Source organism: Cicer arietinum, chromosome 3 (assembly GCF_000331145.2).
Source record: "Cicer arietinum cultivar CDC Frontier isolate Library 1 chromosome 3, Cicar.CDCFrontier_v2.0, whole genome shotgun sequence".
In the NCBI taxonomy this organism is placed as follows: domain Eukaryota; kingdom Viridiplantae; phylum Streptophyta; class Magnoliopsida; order Fabales; family Fabaceae; genus Cicer; species Cicer arietinum.
Window position 1 is genome coordinate 40643675 of NC_021162.2, and position 17550 is coordinate 40661224.

The 17550-nt window shown below is 36.0% G+C and overlaps 1 protein-coding gene across 1 annotated transcript in view; it reads right to left on the reverse strand.

Annotated features, from left to right (window-relative positions):
* Nucleotides 1-1625: 1625 nt before the first annotated feature.
* The window catches only part of LOC140919758 (uncharacterized), an 18897-nt gene continuing 2972 nt past the window's right edge, over nt 1626-17550 (reverse strand). The window contains exons 2-7 of the mRNA XM_073366391.1: nt 16520-16546; nt 16233-16399; nt 16031-16121; nt 15438-15977; nt 2188-2408; nt 1626-2079 (exon numbers count right to left, since the gene is read on the reverse strand). Coding sequence (XP_073222492.1) covers nt 1626-2079; nt 2188-2408; nt 15438-15977; nt 16031-16121; nt 16233-16399; nt 16520-16546 — 1500 coding nt within the window. The remainder of the gene's footprint in view (nt 2080-2187; nt 2409-15437; nt 15978-16030; nt 16122-16232; nt 16400-16519; nt 16547-17550) is intronic.

Sequence of the window (17550 nt, forward strand, 5' to 3'; positions counted from 1 at the left end):
CTTCTCCGAGTTCCCAAGTAGTTTCTACACTGAACGAACCACACCAAAGAACTTTTACCAAAACGATGTCCTTTGAGTGTAAACGTCTCACTAGGCGATCGAATATAGCTATCGGATGCTCAGCGTATGGTGGACTCTCATCTAACTGCACTGTAATATGGAACTCCCGAGAGATCTGGTGGAAGTGCCAAGGGATAGGCTACCGGTCCGGCCCTTTCTAAAATTTCAAATGGCCCAATGAATATGGAACTTAGTTTTCCCTTTTTACCAAACCGCAAAACTCCTTTCATTGGTGAAACTCGTAGGAATACATGTTCTCCGATTGAAAACTCTAAGGGATGACGCCTCTTATCAGAATAAGATTTTTGTCTACTCTAAGTTGTCGCTACGCGATCCAGAATCTATTTGACTTTTTCAATGGCATCTTGAATCAATTCTGGACTAACTAGTTTAGCTTATCCAACTTCAAACCATCATATCGAAGACCTATATCGTGTTCTGTACAAGGCCTCAAATGGAGCCATCTGAATTCTAGATTGATAATTATTACTATATGCAAATGCCATCAAGGGCAAATATTGGTCCCAAGTACCTCCAAGATCGAGAACACAAGCACGAAACATATCTTCCAATATCTGTATAGTCCTTTCAGACTGGCCATCTGTCCGAGGATGAAAAGTTGTGCTAAGCTTCAAACGAGTTCCTAATGAAGTTTGGAACGACTTCCAAAATTGAGCAGTAAATTGATCCCCACGGTCAGAAATAATAGACACTAGTACACCATGCAAAGAGATAATTTTATCTAAATAAAGTTTAGCATATTGAGATGTTGTATAAGTAGTCTTCATAGGAAAGAAATATGCATATTTGGTCAACCGATCTATAATCACCCACACCGAGTCATAACCATTTTGGGTTCGTGGTAGTCCTTTGACAATATCCATAGTGATGCCTTCCCACTTTCATTCAGGTATTTCAACAAGTTGAAGTAACTCTGCAGGCTTTTGGTGCTTAGCCTTTACTTGTTGACACACTAAGCACTTAGAGACAAAATCTGCTACGTCTCTCTTCATCCATTCCCACCAATACAATTCTCTCATGTCTTGATACATCTTATTAGAACCTAGGTGAATAGTATAAGAAGAATGATGAGCCTCCTCTAAAATTTTCCTCCTTAAGCCACCAACATTTGAAACACACAATCGAGACTTCAACCTCAGCACACCATCAAAATCAATTGAAAAATATGAAAATTTACCATTTTGAACATTATTTACCATATTCACCAAGTATGAGTCTTCACTTTGAGCCTCATTGATATCATCAATTATGGTTGAACGAATTTGTACGTGGAATAAAATAACCTCGAATGACCAAGTTCAAATTGAATTCCACTTTCAACAACTTCTTGAAATTCTTTAACAATTGACCTTCTTACTTCTATTATATGAGAGAGACTGCCCATGAATTTCCTACTCAAAGCATCTGCAACAATATTTGCCTTCCCTGGGTGGTATATGATTGAGCAATCATAATCTTTCAAGAGTTCCATCCATCTCCTTTGTCTTCAATTTAAATCTTGCTGATGAAAGATATACTTAAGACTTTTATGATCGGTATAAATCTCAACAAGTTTCACCATATAGATAGTGCCTCCAAATCTTAAGAGCGAAAATTACTGCAGCCATTTCCAAATCATGTGTACGATAGTTTACCTCGTGCCTCTTGAGTTGCCTAGATGCATATGCAATAACCTTACCTTGTTGCATAAGTACACAACTAAGATCAACTCTAGAAGCATCACAATAAACAGCATAAACTTCACCACCTATAGGTAATGCCAAAATAGGTGCTGACGTAAAGTACTCCAATTTTTGAAAGTTTTCCTCACATGCATCAGTCCATCGGAACTCAACTTTCTTTTGGGTCAACCTAGTCAACGATGATGCAATTTTTGAAAAATCCTTCACAAAACAGCGATAATATCCAACTAAACCAACAAAACTCTGAATCTCCTTTACCGTGGTAGGTTTGGGCCAATTCTGCACTACTTCCACCTTACTTGGATCAACGATTATTCTATTCTTAAATACAACATGACCTAAAAATACCACACTATCCAACCAAAACTGACATTTAGAGAATTTGGCATATAATTGCTTATCTCTTAAAGTTTACAAAACCAACCTTAAATGTTGCTCGTGTTCTTCTTTACTCTGGGAATAAACAAGGATATCAACAATAAACACAATCATGAATTGATCTAAGAATAGTTTAAAAACACGATTCATCAAATCCATGAAAGCTATTGGGGCATTAGTAAGCCCAAAGGACATAACCATAAATTCATAATGTCCATAATGCGTACGAAAAATTGTCTTTGTTATATCATCCCTCTTAATACTCAACTAGTGATACCCCAACCACAAATCAATCTTAGAAAAACATTGAGCTCCTTGAAGTTGGTCAAACAACTCTTCAATGTGTGGCAAAGGGTATTTATTCGTTACAGTTAGTTTATTCAACTGTTTATAGTATACACACAATCGCATGAATCCATCTTTCTTCTTTACAAATAATATCGGTGCTCCCCAAGGAGAAGAACTTGGGCGAATAAAACCCTTATCAAGAAGATCTTGAAGTTGCTCCCTTAACTTCTTAAATTCTACTGGGGCCATACGATATGGAGGTATAGATATGGGATGAGTGTTAGGAACCAAGTCTATAGAGAACTCAATCTCCCTATCAGGTGGCAACCCAGGAAGTTCTCACTACGCCAAAAATGACATTTAACAGCGCCCATTTTACAGCGCTTGCTAAACACAAGCGCTGTTGTAATTATATTTTAAAAATAACGGAACCTTTTACAGTGCTTTTGATGCAAAGCGCTGTAAAACAAGCGCTGTAGTAGGTCATATAACGTTTGCGCATCACATTATAAGGCTTTTACAGCGCTTGTCAAAAAAGCGCTGTAAAAGGAAGCGCTTTCGCGTATCAGTTACAGCGCTTTTTTCACAAGCGCTGTAAAACACATGCGCTTTCATTGAATTTAACTACCTATTACAGCGCTTTTTTCACAAGCGCTGTAAAATACATGCGCTTTCATTGAATTTAACTACCTATTACAGCGCTTTTTTCACAAGCGCTGTAAAACACATGCGCTTTCATTGAATTTAACTACCTATTACAGCGCTTTTTTCACAAGCGCTGTAAAATACATCTTTAAAATAATTATATACGTTGGAAACCCTCATATCCTCTACATCTTTCAAATAATTATATACGTTGGAAACCCTCATATCCTCTACATCTTTCAAATAATTATATACGTTGGGAACCCTAATATCCTCTACGTACTGTGCGGCCATCTACGTTGTCTAAGGTATTTTTTACACATGATCTGTTATGTTTTGAAATTGTCAAAAATTGTCAAAAACTCATACCACATGATCTGTTCTGTTTTGAAATTGTCAAAAATTGTCAAAAACTCATACCACATGATCTGTTCTGTTTTGAAATTGTTAGTTGATATTGGTTTCTTTTTGAAACTTGTTGATATGTTTTGAAAGCTTATTATTTTTGTTACTGCATTTATATAGGTGGTATAATATGGATAGGAAATGGATTTCAGCCAATCGATTGTCAAAAGAGTATGAAATTGGAGTGAAGGAGTTTGTTGAGTTTGCAGTGAAGAATGCAAAAGATCCAAATAGAGTAGTTTGTCCTTGTTTAAAATGTTGTTTTGGAAAACGTGTTAGAGAAGATGAATTAGAAGGACATCTAGTATGTAATGGAATTGATCAAAGCTACACATGTTGGATAAGACATGGTGAGAAAAAAAAAGGAAACATTAATTTTGAGAATAGTTCGACATATGCTTCAACTGACTTCGATACAGATACATATGAGCCGGACCGAGTTGATGAGATTGCAAAAGCAGTTGAAGAAGATCTTCGAGATTGTCCTAAAATGTTTGAAAGTTTGTTGAGTGATGCAGAGAAAGAATTATATAATGGTTGTACTAAATTCACAAGACTGTCAGCGATATTAAAGTTGTACAACTTAAAAGCGAGTAATGGATGGTCTGATAAAAGCTTTACGGAATTATTAACACTCATAAAAGATATGTTGCCAGATGATAATGAACTTCCCAGTCGAACCTACGAGGCTAAACGGATTTTGTGTTCTATTGGAATGAGTTACGAAAGGATTCATGCGTGTCCTAACGATTGCATTTTATTTCGAAACGAATATGAACTACTTAAGGCGTGTCCGAAATGCAATGTCTCTCGATATAAGAAGAAAGAATCTACTCCAGCAAAAGTCGTGTGGTATTTTCCTATAATACCAAGATTTAGGCGCATGTATCGCAGTGAAGAAGATTCAAAACACTTGACATGGCATGCAGATGAAAGAATTAGAGATGGAATGTTTCGACACCCTGCAGATTCCCCACAATGGGCAAAAATTGATCACGAGTATCCTGAATTCGGGATAGAGTCAAGAAATCTAAGACTTGCACTTTCTACTGATGGAATGAATCCACATGGTCTTCAAAGCATCTCACATAGCACGTGGCCTGTGATTTTGGTAATATATAACCTACCTCCATGGTTATGTATGAAGCGTAAGTTTATGATGTTGTCTCTGTTAATTTCTGGACCCAAACAACCGGGGAATGATATCGACGTATACTTGACTCCTCTAATCGAAAATTTAAAAAGTATGTGGGAGACAGGTGTGGAAGTTTATGATGGGTATAAGAAAGAATGTTTCAATTTAAGGGTTATGTTGTTCGGCATAATTAATGATTTTCCAGCATATGGTAATTTATCAGGATATAGCATTAAAGGTCAGTGTGCATGTCCTATATGTGAAGAGAGTACAAATTGGATGCGGTTGAAACATTGTAAGAAGAATGTGTTTCTTGGACATCGTAGATTTTTACCTTATAGTCATCAGTATCGTGGGTGGAGAAATGCATTCAATGGAAAATCAGAGGAAGGTAAAGCTCCTTTAGCACCGACTGGATATCAAATACTTGAAAAAGTACAAGGTTTGACCAATAAATTTGGCAAACCTTTTGCGGGAGAGCTGGTGAAAACTGGGTGGAAGAAAAAGTCAATTTTCTTTGAATTGCCATATTGGAAGTCATTGTATGTAAGACATTTCCTCGATGTGATGCATATTGAAAAAAATGTATTTGAAAGTGTTATTGGTACGTTACTCAATGTTCCAGGAAAGTCTAAAGATGGCGTCAATGCAAGATTGGACTTGGTCGATATGGGAATAAGAAATGAACTGGCTCCAGTAAAGAAAGGAAATCGCACATATCTACCTCCAGCCGCTCATACTCTATCTAGAAAGGAAAAAATTGTTTTATGTAAATTTCTACACGAAGTTAAAGTTCCAGAAGGATACTCTTCGAACATTAAAAATTTGGTTTGTATGAAAGACCTCAAGTTAAAAGGTTTGAAGACCCATGATTGTCATATTATAATGGAGCATTTGCTACCAATAGGTATACGTTCCATTTTACCTGAAAAAGTTCGACTAGCCTTAACTAGATTATGTTTCTTCTTCAGGGAAATTTGTAGTAAAGTGATCGACCCTCAGAAATTACCGACATTGCAGAGGGAAATTGTTGTTACTTTGTGTGAGCTTGAAATGTATTTCCCACCATCGTTTTTTGATATAATGGTTCACCTTACTGTTCATCTGGTTAAGGAGACACAACTTTGTGGGCCAGCTTATATGAGATGGATGTATCCGATAGAACGATATATGAAAATATTAAAAGGGTACGTAAAAAGTAGAAGTCGACCAGAAGGTTGTATTGCTGAACGATACATTGTTGAAGAGGCTGCTGAATTTTGTACTGAATATCTGTCCAATGTTGAATCCATAGGGCTTCCCATGTCTCGTCATTCGGGAAGACTATCAGGAGAAGGGATAACTGGAAGGAGACTACTGACTATATCAAGGACAGAATGGGAGCAGGCACAATTGTATGTTCTGCACAATGATGATGAGGTTCAACCGTATGTTACAATACACATTGATCAGTTATCTCGTTTGAACATGAATAGGAATCAAAATTGGATAACTCGAGAGCACAATCGAAGTTTTGTAACATGGTTAAAAAATCACATAATGTCAAAATTTGATATAGACCCCGGATCAATTTCAAATAGATTGAGGTGGCTAGCAAATGGTCCGAGCTTACATGTCTTTTCTTACACTGGTTATGTTATTAACGGCTACACATTTTATACCAAAGAACAAGATGATCAGACCACTATGCAAAATAGTGGAGTCACTCTCGTAGCTGAAGCGATGCATGTCTCAAGTGCAAAAGACAAAAACCCAATATATGCAAATCTATCATATTTTGGGGTTATCGAGCGCATATGGGAGTTAGACTACACAATGTTTCGTGTTCCCATATTTGGTTGCAAGTGGGTCGATAATAATAATGGCGTTCGGATTGATGAGTCAGGATTCTTGCTTGTCGATTTTAATAGGGTGGGATACAAAGACGAGCCTTTTATTTTAGCGTCGCAAGCTCAACAAGTGTTTTATGTCACTGATCCTTCTAATGATAAATGGTCTGTTGTCCTATCGACCAATAAAATAAGTGATGATAACAATAATGATGAAGATGTTGGTAATGATCTTTTATTTGCAACATCACAACAACCACATGAAATTGATTCAACTGATGATGGTTTATATCTTAGAGATGATCATGATGAGGGAATTTGGATTAATCCATCGTTTCGTATTGTAAATGGACAAACAAATGTGAATGTCACCAGGAAAAGAAGAAGGGCATCTTAATGTATATATATGTTTAATTGTTTTATATAAGCTATGCATGTAATCTGAACTGTGTTATTGTAAATATGCATGTAATCTGAATTGAGTGTTTTATACTAAGTTCTGATTAATTTATTTTCTGATTAATTTATTTTCTGCTTATATTTAGCTTGATTTGAGTGTTTTATACCAAGTTCATGTAACAATGAGTGTTTTATATTTAGCTTGATTTACATGAACTGAACTGAATATAAATTAGTAATTTACATGAACTGAACTGAACTGAATAGAGAGATTCTCTTTTGCTCAGTGCATATATATATATAGATTCTTCAGAATACTCATTTCTAATAATTCATCATCTCCTAAAGTATTGTGATAAAGACAATGATAACAATATTTTTAATCCAATAAACAATGATAAAAATGTTTTTAATGTCATCCCAACCCAAATAAACCAAACACAAAAATAAAATAAAGAGACATTTTACAGCGCTTATCTTAAAAAGCGCTGTAAAAGATCCTTTTAAAAATAAAATAATGAGTGTTTTATACCTTTTACAGCGCTTTTCACACAAAGCGCTGTAAACGACTCTTTTGAAAGTGAGTAAAAAAGACATTTTACAGCGCTTATTTGACAAAGCGCTGTAAAAAAGCTTTAAAAATAATATTCATCAGACACCTAATTTCTTCAAACACCTTGTACGCATCATGGGAATCCAAAAAACATCAGACACAAACCCATTTCTTCAAACACCTTGTACGCATCATGGGAATCCAAAAAACATCAGACACAAACCCATTTCTTCAAACACCTTGTACGCATCATGGGAATCCCCAAAAACACCAGACACAAACCCATTTTTCGCAACATGGCAATGATCCTGAATACCAATTAAGTTTCGATTTAAGAAGGAAAGAGAATGTAAAGAGATAAAAAGGGTGTTGAGGTGGAGATTGAATTGTGAAAGAGTAAGCTTTGATGTTTGTGAAGAAGATGCATAAAAGGAGAAGAGTTTGGTGAAGAGGAAGGGATTTTTGTGGTGACCAGTTACTACTATGTGGGTTTTGCATGCATGTTGAGCTTGTTTAAAAAATAACATAACATAACAAAACACAAAAACAATAAGGCCTTTTACAGCGCTTATTTGGAAAAAGCGCTGTAAAAGAGCCTTTTAAAATTAACATAAAGAGACATTTTAGAGCGCTTATGTGGAAAAGCGCTGTAAAAGGCTTTAAAAAACATTCATATAACATAATAACACACGGAGGTCTTTTACAGCGCTTATTTGGGAAAAGCGCTGTAAAAGAGCCTCTTAAAATTAACATAAAGAGACATTTTAGAGCGCTTATGTGTAAAAGCGCTGTAAAAGGCATTCAAATAACATAATAACACACGGAGGTCTTTTACAGCGCTTATTTGAAAAAAGCGCTGTAAAAGAGCCTTTTAAAAATTTAACTAAAGAAGCCTTTTAGAGCGCTTATGTGTGAAAGCGCTGTAAAAGGCATTCATATAACATAATAACACACGGAGGTCTTTTACAGCGCTTATTTGAAAAAAGCGCTGTAAAAGAGCCTTTTAAAAATTTAACTAAAGAAGCCTTTTAGAGCGCTTATGTGTGAAAGCGCTGTAAAAGGCATTCATATAACATAATAACACACGGAGGTCTTTTACAGCGCTTATTTGAAAAAAGCGCTGTAAAAGGCATTCAAATAACATAATAACACACGGAGGTCTTTTACAGCGCTTATTTGAAAAAAGCGCTGTAAAAGGCATTCAAATAACATAATAACACACGGAGGTCTTTTACAGCGCTTATTTGAAAAAAGCGCTGTAAAAGAGCCTTTTAAAAATTTAACTAAAGAAGCCTTTTAGAGCGCTTTACAAAATAAGCGCTGTAAAAGGCTTATAAAAAGCGCTGTAAAAGTGTTACGTATATATAACAGTTACCTCTTCAGTTTCCTCTTCATTACGTAACCTTCATCTCAACCTTCATTTCTTCTCTTCTTTTGCAAACCCTATCATCCCGTCCTTTACGAACCTTATTTCCACGATCATCTCCTTCATTTCGAACCTTATTTCCATCCAAGATCATCTCTCCCATTTCACACAATATATTTTCATTGAAATACGTAACCCTCATTACGTATTTCTTCAAACCGTATTTCTGTGAACCATATTTCTGTGAACTTTCTGCAAACCCTCTTTTCTTTGCATTTCGTCTTTCTTCGAACCATCATTATTCAGGTATTGATGTTATTAAATTTTTGTAATCATTAGAATGCATGTTGAGCTTTTTTAAGATATACTGATACATGTTGAGTTTGTTTATAATAATGCATGATCCATGTTGAGCTTGTTGATGTTATACTAAAGTGCATGTTGAACTTGTTGTAGTTAAATGGATACAAACAAAGATTTAGAAGTTCAAAATGAAGAAGTTGGCACCTCTAAGACTTACGAAAAAGAAGTCAAACGTGGTGCAACTATCATGCAAAGGGTGATTAAAGCACGGAGCAGTGGCATTAAATTTGAGGTATACTATATATACTCTGTTTGCTGTGTGTTTTTTTATCTTTTTTTAGGGTTTAGGGCATGTACTTACTATATGAGTTTATTAGGTTGGCTGGAACGAGAGTGGTCAGCCAGTTGACCCCAACAGCTCCATGTTTGTAAGCTACATTGGGGCTGTTGTTCGTCAAAATGTCCCAATAACAATAGACAACTGGAGAGATAAGGCGTTGAAGGATGCCAAAGATATCATCTGGAATGACATTCAAGTAAATATTTTGATCTACTCTTTTGTCATTTATAATTTTTTTTCTGTAAAATACATTACTTATAATTGTTTTCATTGCAGACCACTTTTGTTCTTGATGAGGAACGAAAGTCATATGTTTTGAGAGTTGCTGGGAAAATCCATCGTGGATTTAGATCCCATCTCTCAAATTTCTATCTAAAAGATAGAGAAGGAAACACAAATGCTGAACCTCCAAAGATATATCAACATTATATATCAAAGGATGAATGGAGTGCATTTGTTTCCAAACGTTCTGACCCGGCGTTTGTCGTAAGTGATTAATTTATTAGCATTTGTGTTTTATTATTCATATTCGTAGCGTATTTTAAATTTTTACACAATTGCTATTTTTTTTTTATATAGAATATTAGTAAGGCAAATCGCGAACGGGCAAGCAACCCAAAACACCCATACAAGAAATCACGTATGGGATATGCACGCCTTGAACAAAAAATTGTAAGTAATTAAACATCACTTGTAATTTGTATTATAAACTATAGTGTGTAACTAATTTGTATTATTTTGTTTATGATTTTAACGAATAGAGAAAAGACACCCAAGCCGATCAACCCTTGGGTCGTCATATCTTATGGAAGGAAGCGCGTGTTAACAAAGAAGGAGTGGTTGATAATGAAAATGTCAAGAAAGTTGTAGAACTTTGTGTAAGTATATTATCACTTTAATATTTTTTAATATTGTATTTTAAAAATGCTATTGAACTTATCTTTTTAATGTTACATGTATTTTAGGAAACTATTGAACAAAGTTCTGAAACTCAAGAGGGCAACAAGGATACGTGCAGGGACATTCTTGGGAAAGTGTTTAATGTCCCTGAGTATTCCGGTCGAGTGAGGGGGAAAGGATTTGGCGTAACTCCCAAAAGCTTTTTTCCTCAAGAGAAGCGCCAAAAACCTTCCAACGAGGAAGTATTAGAGAAGCTCAGAATCTTATCGGAGCAAGTGGCACTCTTGGTGAATACGAATAAAGACAAGCAACTTCCGGTTCAGCTCCAACCTGAAATACAAATGGAGAGTGAAACCGGGAGTTGCAACGTCGGTTTGAAGAGTATTCCCGAGGTAATTAATTACTTACTACTTACTTGCTTATGTAATTACTTATGTATTAAACAAACTTATATATTAACTGTACTTATGTTTTAACTATTGATGTAGGGTGTCACTACATGTGTCCTATACTTGTCCTCGCCGACTCAACGGAAGGTGGGAAAAGGAATATTGCACAATACTTCGGGAGAAGTATTGCACAATATTCCGATCCCCGCGGGCCATGTCAAAGTATCGCCTACGGTTGCTTTCGAACCAACTGCACCGTTGCCCATACCGGACAACGATGGAGATATGAAGTTCTTAAGCGACGCTATTGGCAGTTACGTGGCATGGCCCACACACCTTGTTGCCCTCGAAAAAAAGATTCCCAAGGACAAATCAGTTACATCTCCCGAAAAGGTTTGTCACATTTATTGCCTAAGGTTTTTTATTTTTTCAGATTCAATAAACTAACATTTTACCTCATTTTTGTAGGTCCAAATAAATAAACCACCCCTACAGCCAAAAAAAGGCAGCAGACCTCAAAAATTGGAGGTTAATAGGGCTGCCAAACTACAAAGGCTGGAGGGTAATAAAGCTGCAAAACTTGCAGCAACAAAAAATCTGGATCGGGGAAAATCGGTCGCTGCTGCTGCTGCTCCTAATAAAAGTCAGCCACGCCTTGGTAAATACGGGGCGTGTCTTGACATCCAAATAAAAAGGAACATGGGCAGCAGCAACGATTCGCCCATTGTACAAATGAATCAAGACATCTTTGGAGATGAGTATATTGAATACCTCGAAAAGGAGCAAATGTACGATCTTCTCGAACATAAGGAGCTGAGTGTTACTGTAATCAGCTTGTACATAAGGTAAAAAATACTTTTAATTGCATTTATTTGTAATTAATTAAATGTATTGGTAATTAATCTAGTTTAAAATTTTCATTGAAGGTTTTTGTACGAGAAGGTCGTGTGCACGAGGAAACTGTCAAATAAATACTCATTCTTGTCTCCGCATAAGATGTCGATGTTCAAACTCGATCCAGACAATGTAAAACACTACATTGTAGATATGTTTTTAAGAAATAAAGAAAGTGATAAATTGTTCTTGGCACCATATAATTCAGGGTACGTAATTTTATCTTTTTTAATTGATGAGAATTTAATTTATTAGTTGTCTATAAACAAAATTGCTTAACCAATTTTTTGTTGTTGTAGGGCACATTGGGTGCTATTTGCAATCAATGCGGTCTCTGAAGTGATATACTATTTGGATCCCGTGCACGGCGATTACACCAATCACCCCGGAATAAAGAATATGCTCGACACGTAAGTAATATTCATTTATTTCTTACATATATATATTTATATATATATATATATAAATATATATATGTAAGAAATAAATGAATATTACTTACGTGTCGAGCATATTCTTTATTCCGGGGTGATTGGTGTAATCGCCGTGCACGGGATCCAAATAGTATATCACTTCAGAGACCGCATTGATTGCAAATAGCACCCAATGTGCCCTACAACAACAAAAAATTGGTTAAGCAATTTTGTTTATAGACAACTAATAAATTAAATTCTCATCAATTAAAAAAGATAAAATTACGTACCCTGAATTATATGGTGCCAAGAACAATTTATCACTTTCTTTATTTCTTAAAAACATATCTACAATGTAGTGTTTTACATTGTCTGGATCGAGTTTGAACATCGACATCTTATGCGGAGACAAGAATGAGTATTTATTTGACAGTTTCCTCGTGCACACGACCTTCTCGTACAAAAACCTTCAATGAAAATTTTAAACTAGATTAATTACCAATACATTTAATTAATTACAAATAAATGCAATTAAAAGTATTTTTTACCTTATGTACAAGCTGATTACAGTAACACTCAGCTCCTTATGTTCGAGAAGATCGTACATTTGCTCCTTTTCGAGGTACTCAATATACTCATCTCCAAAGATGTCTTGATTCATTTGTACAATGGGCGAATCGTTGCTGCTGCCCATGTTCCTTTTTATTTGGATGTCAAGACACGCCCCGTATTTACCAAGGCGTGGCTGACTTTTATTAGGAGCAGCAGCAGCAGCGACCGATTTTCCCCGATCCAGATTTTTTGTTGCTGCAAGTTTTGCAGCTTTATTACCCTCCAGCCTTTGTAGTTTGGCAGCCCTATTAACCTCCAATTTTTGAGGTCTGCTGCCTTTTTTTGGCTGTAGGGGTGGTTTATTTATTTGGACCTACAAAAATGAGGTAAAATGTTAGTTTATTGAATCTGAAAAAATAAAAAACCTTAGGCAATAAATGTGACAAACCTTTTCGGGAGATGTAACTGATTTGTCCTTGGGAATCTTTTTTTCGAGGGCAACAAGGTGTGTGGGCCATGCCACGTAACTGCCAATAGCGTCGCTTAAGAACTTCATATCTCCATCGTTGTCCGGTATGGGCAACGGTGCAGTTGGTTCGAAAGCAACCGTAGGCGATACTTTGACATGGCCCGCGGGGATCGGAATATTGTGCAATACTTCTCCCGAAGTATTGTACAATATTCCTTTTCCCACCTTCCGTTGAGTCGGCGAGGACAAGTATAGGACACATGTAGTGACACCCTACATCAATAGTTAAAACATAAGTACAGTTAATATATAAGTTTGTTTAATACATAAGTAATTACATAAGCAAGTAAGTAGTAAGTAATTAATTACCTCGGGAATACTCTTCAAACCGACGTTGCAACTCCCGGTTTCACTCTCCATTTGTATTTCAGGTTGGAGCTGAACCGGAAGTTGCTTGTCTTTATTCGTATTCACCAAGAGTGCCACTTGCTCCGATAAGATTCTGAGCTTCTCTAATACTTCCTCGTTGGAAGGTTTTTGGCGCTTCTCTTGAGGAAAAAAGCTTTTGGGAGTTACGCCAAATCCTTTCCCCCTCACTCGACCGGAATACTCAGGGACATTAAACACTTTCCCAAGAATGTCCCTGCACGTATCCTTGTTGCCCTCTTGAGTTTCAGAACTTTGTTCAATAGTTTCCTAAAATACATGTAACATTAAAAAGATAAGTTCAATAGCATTTTTAAAATACAATATTAAAAAATATTAAAGTGATAATATACTTACACAAAGTTCTACAACTTTCTTGACATTTTCATTATCAACCACTCCTTCTTTGTTAACACGCGCTTCCTTCCATAAGATATGACGACCCAAGGGTTGATCGGCTTGGGTGTCTTTTCTCTATTCGTTAAAATCATAAACAAAATAATACAAATTAGTTACACACTATAGTTTATAATACAAATTACTTCATTATATAAAAGTGATGTTTAATTACTTACAATTTGTTGTTCAAGGCGTGCATATCCCATACGTGATTTCTTGTATGGGTGTTTTGGGTTGCTTGCCCGTTCGCGATTTGCCTTACTAATATTCTATATAAAAAAAAAATAGCAATTGTGTAAAAATTTAAAATACGCTACGAATATGAATAATAAAACACAAATGCTAATAAATTAATAACTTACGACAAACGCCGGGTCAGAACGTTTGGAAACAAATGCACTCCATTCATCCTTTGATATATAATGTTGATATATCTTTGGAGGTTCAGCATTTGTGTTTCCTTCTCTATCTTTTAGATAGAAATTTGAGAGATGGGATCTAAATCCACGATGGATTTTCCCAGCAACTCTCAAAACATATGACTTTCGTTCCTCATCAAGAACAAAAGTGGTCTGCAATGAAAACAATTATAAGTAATGTATTTTACAGAAAAAAAATTATAAATGACAAAAGAGTAGATCAAAATATTTACTTGAATGTCATTCCAGATGATATCTTTGGCATCCTTCAACGCCTTATCTCTCCAGTTGTCTATTGTTATTGGGACATTTTGACGAACAACAGCCCCAATGTAGCTTACAAACATGGAGCTGTTGGGGTCAACTGGCTGACCACTCTCGTTCCAGCCAACCTAATAAACTCATATAGTAAGTACATGCCCTAAACCCTAAAAAAAGATAAAAAAACACACAGCAAACAGAGTATATATAGTATACCTCAAATTTAATGCCATTACTCCTTGCTTTAATGACTTTCTGCATGATAGTTGCACCACGTTTGACTTCTTTTTCGTAAGTCTTAGAGGTGCCAACTGAATATGTTTTGTTGTTGTGTGCACTGATTGTGAAGTGATTTTGGATCAAAATAATTTTGGATACAAAGATAAAAGACAGCGCTTTTTAAAAAAAATGCCATAAAAAGCTAAAAAGCGCTTTTCATTTCAAATAATTAATTTACAGCGTTTAAAAAAAAAACACACACATTTTACAGCGCTTTTTTTACAAAGCGCTGTAAAATGTTGTTCTAAAGCGCTTTAATGGTGCAAATTTTACAGCGCTTTCGTGAGAAAGCGCTGTAAAATGTACAAGAAAAGCGCTGTAAAATGCAGACCCATAATATGAAATTATGGGTGGGCATTTTACAGCGTTTTTTTGAGAAAGCGCTGTAATATGCACACCCATATATGAAATTATGGGTGGGCATTTTACAGCGCTTTCTCAAAAAAGCGTTGTAAAATGTGCATAACAAGCGCACATTGTATTTACATGTTTTATAGCGCTTTTTTAAAAGCGTTGTTGTATCATTTACAGCGCTCGATTCCACAGCGCTTATTTTTTTGAAAAAGCGCTGTAAATGGCTTAAAAAAAGCGCTGTGATATGCGTTTTTTCGCGTAGTGTCTTCATGAAAAACCTCTGGAAATTCACATGCTATTATAATTTCTTCCAATTTCTCATCAACCACTTGTGTATCCCTCACCAAGGTTAAGTACACTTGACAACCTCTTCTCATTAACTTGCTAGCTCTCAAGGCTGAGATTTGGTTATGTTGTACCCAACATCGTGCTCCTTGAAACGAGAAGACTGATAGCCCCAGTATCTCAAATTTAGCCACTTTGTTATGACCATCCAAAGTGGTACGATGAAAAGTTAACCAATCCATACCCAAAATCACATCAAAATCTATCAAGTCAATAACTACTAAATATACTGGCAACACCATGCCCTCAATAGTTATATCATAAGAGCAATACACTAACTTAGCAAGCAAATTTCCTCCAACAGATGTAGCTACAACTAAAGCTTCATCTAAAGAAGATGGACATTTACCTAGTCGAGTAGCGAACCGCGAGGATACAAAAGAATGAGTAGCTCCAAGATCAAACAACACATGAGCATCTCTCGAACAAATAAAAAGCATACTTGTAACTACTGCATTGCATGTCTGAGCATCCTAATGAGTCAAAGCAAACACTCGAGCTTGGCCTCTTACTGTCGGTATCTGACCTCTACCACTAAATCCTCTACCTCCATACTAAGATATTCGTGAACCTCTGACATAAGAATTCCCACTTTGTTGCACATATAAAGAACGGGCCTAAGAAGATGCCAAAGATGTTGGTGTTGATGCATAACTAGAGGATGTATGTGTTGTATCTACAAGATAATCCATCCTGATGTGATCTACTTGGCCACATTGATAGCACACCTTACGGTTACCATCTCTAGAACAATTTCCAAAGTGAAACCTACTATAAATAGAACATCGTGTAGCTGAAACACCGGAATGTCTCTGAGGGAAAGTGGATTGTGATGCTGCTCCAGAATCTGATCAACGACTTTGCATTGTCCCCGAAGACTGCTCGCTATGACCTTCTATTTGAGACACGAGTCTTTGTTGTATGTGATAACCAAACATAGATCCACCACCACGACTCAGATAGTTATTATAAGATCCTTCAACCCTTTGTTTATTTCGTGAATCTTGTCTATTACCTCCTTTTTCCTTTGTCGTTGCTCAATCTGAAGTGCCAAACTCAAAACCTCAGCAAAAGTAGAACAATTTTGTAACACCCCGATTTTCAAAGCGAGGGTGTATTTTTTTTTTCAAAAGAAATTAAAATAAAACAGAGAAATAAATGAGGTAATGCCTTTGGATAAATAATTGAGTCATTATAATTTACAAGCAGCGGAAAAGTTTCTCCAAATATGAATTCAAAGTATTTACACAACAACAAATGATACATGGAACCCATTCAAATAAGATGCCATACTGACAATATTAGTAAAGGTACAGTTTTCCAGTTCAAAATAACATAATCCAAAAGAAAGACATTTGTTCCCTCTATGTCATCCTAATCTGATCATTCTACAAAAAACTATAGCTATACACCCTGAGTGATCTCCACGCGCCCCGTGAGATCCTCCTAACATAGCTCCAGTCAAGCATTCCCATCTACATTCCCGTCCGTAGGGTACGAATCGTTAGGATCATCCTGGCTCTCATCTGAGGGCAAAGCCCAGATTTCCACAATAGTTGTAAAGGGTCACCAACCGAAATTAACAGTTAACACATAACATTTAAGTTTTTAAATGCACAAATAACCTTTCCACTTAGCATGCACCTTAAAAGGATTTTCGATATGCTAAAAGTTTGTATAACACTTTCCAAATAAAAAGAAGTCAAAACAAAGTTCTCAATCCATCAAGTAATACATAACTAACCAAGACTTTGATAAATCAATTGAGCAATCTGTTATCTAACTCAAAATAAGAATTTCTACTAAGCCAATCGATTTCCAAATCGATTTACTGAAGGAATTTAGTGAAATTTGAACTCTGGGCTCAATTCAATCGATTGGGAAATCGATTGAATGAATGACTGAGCCCCGGTATTAATGCCAATCGATTTCCAAATCGATTTTTGTCAGTTTTGTTGACTTCCTGCATGGCCAAATCAATTGGGAAATCGATTTTATAAATAGTTGAGCCCCTGTAACTTCCCAAATCGATTGGGAAATCGATTT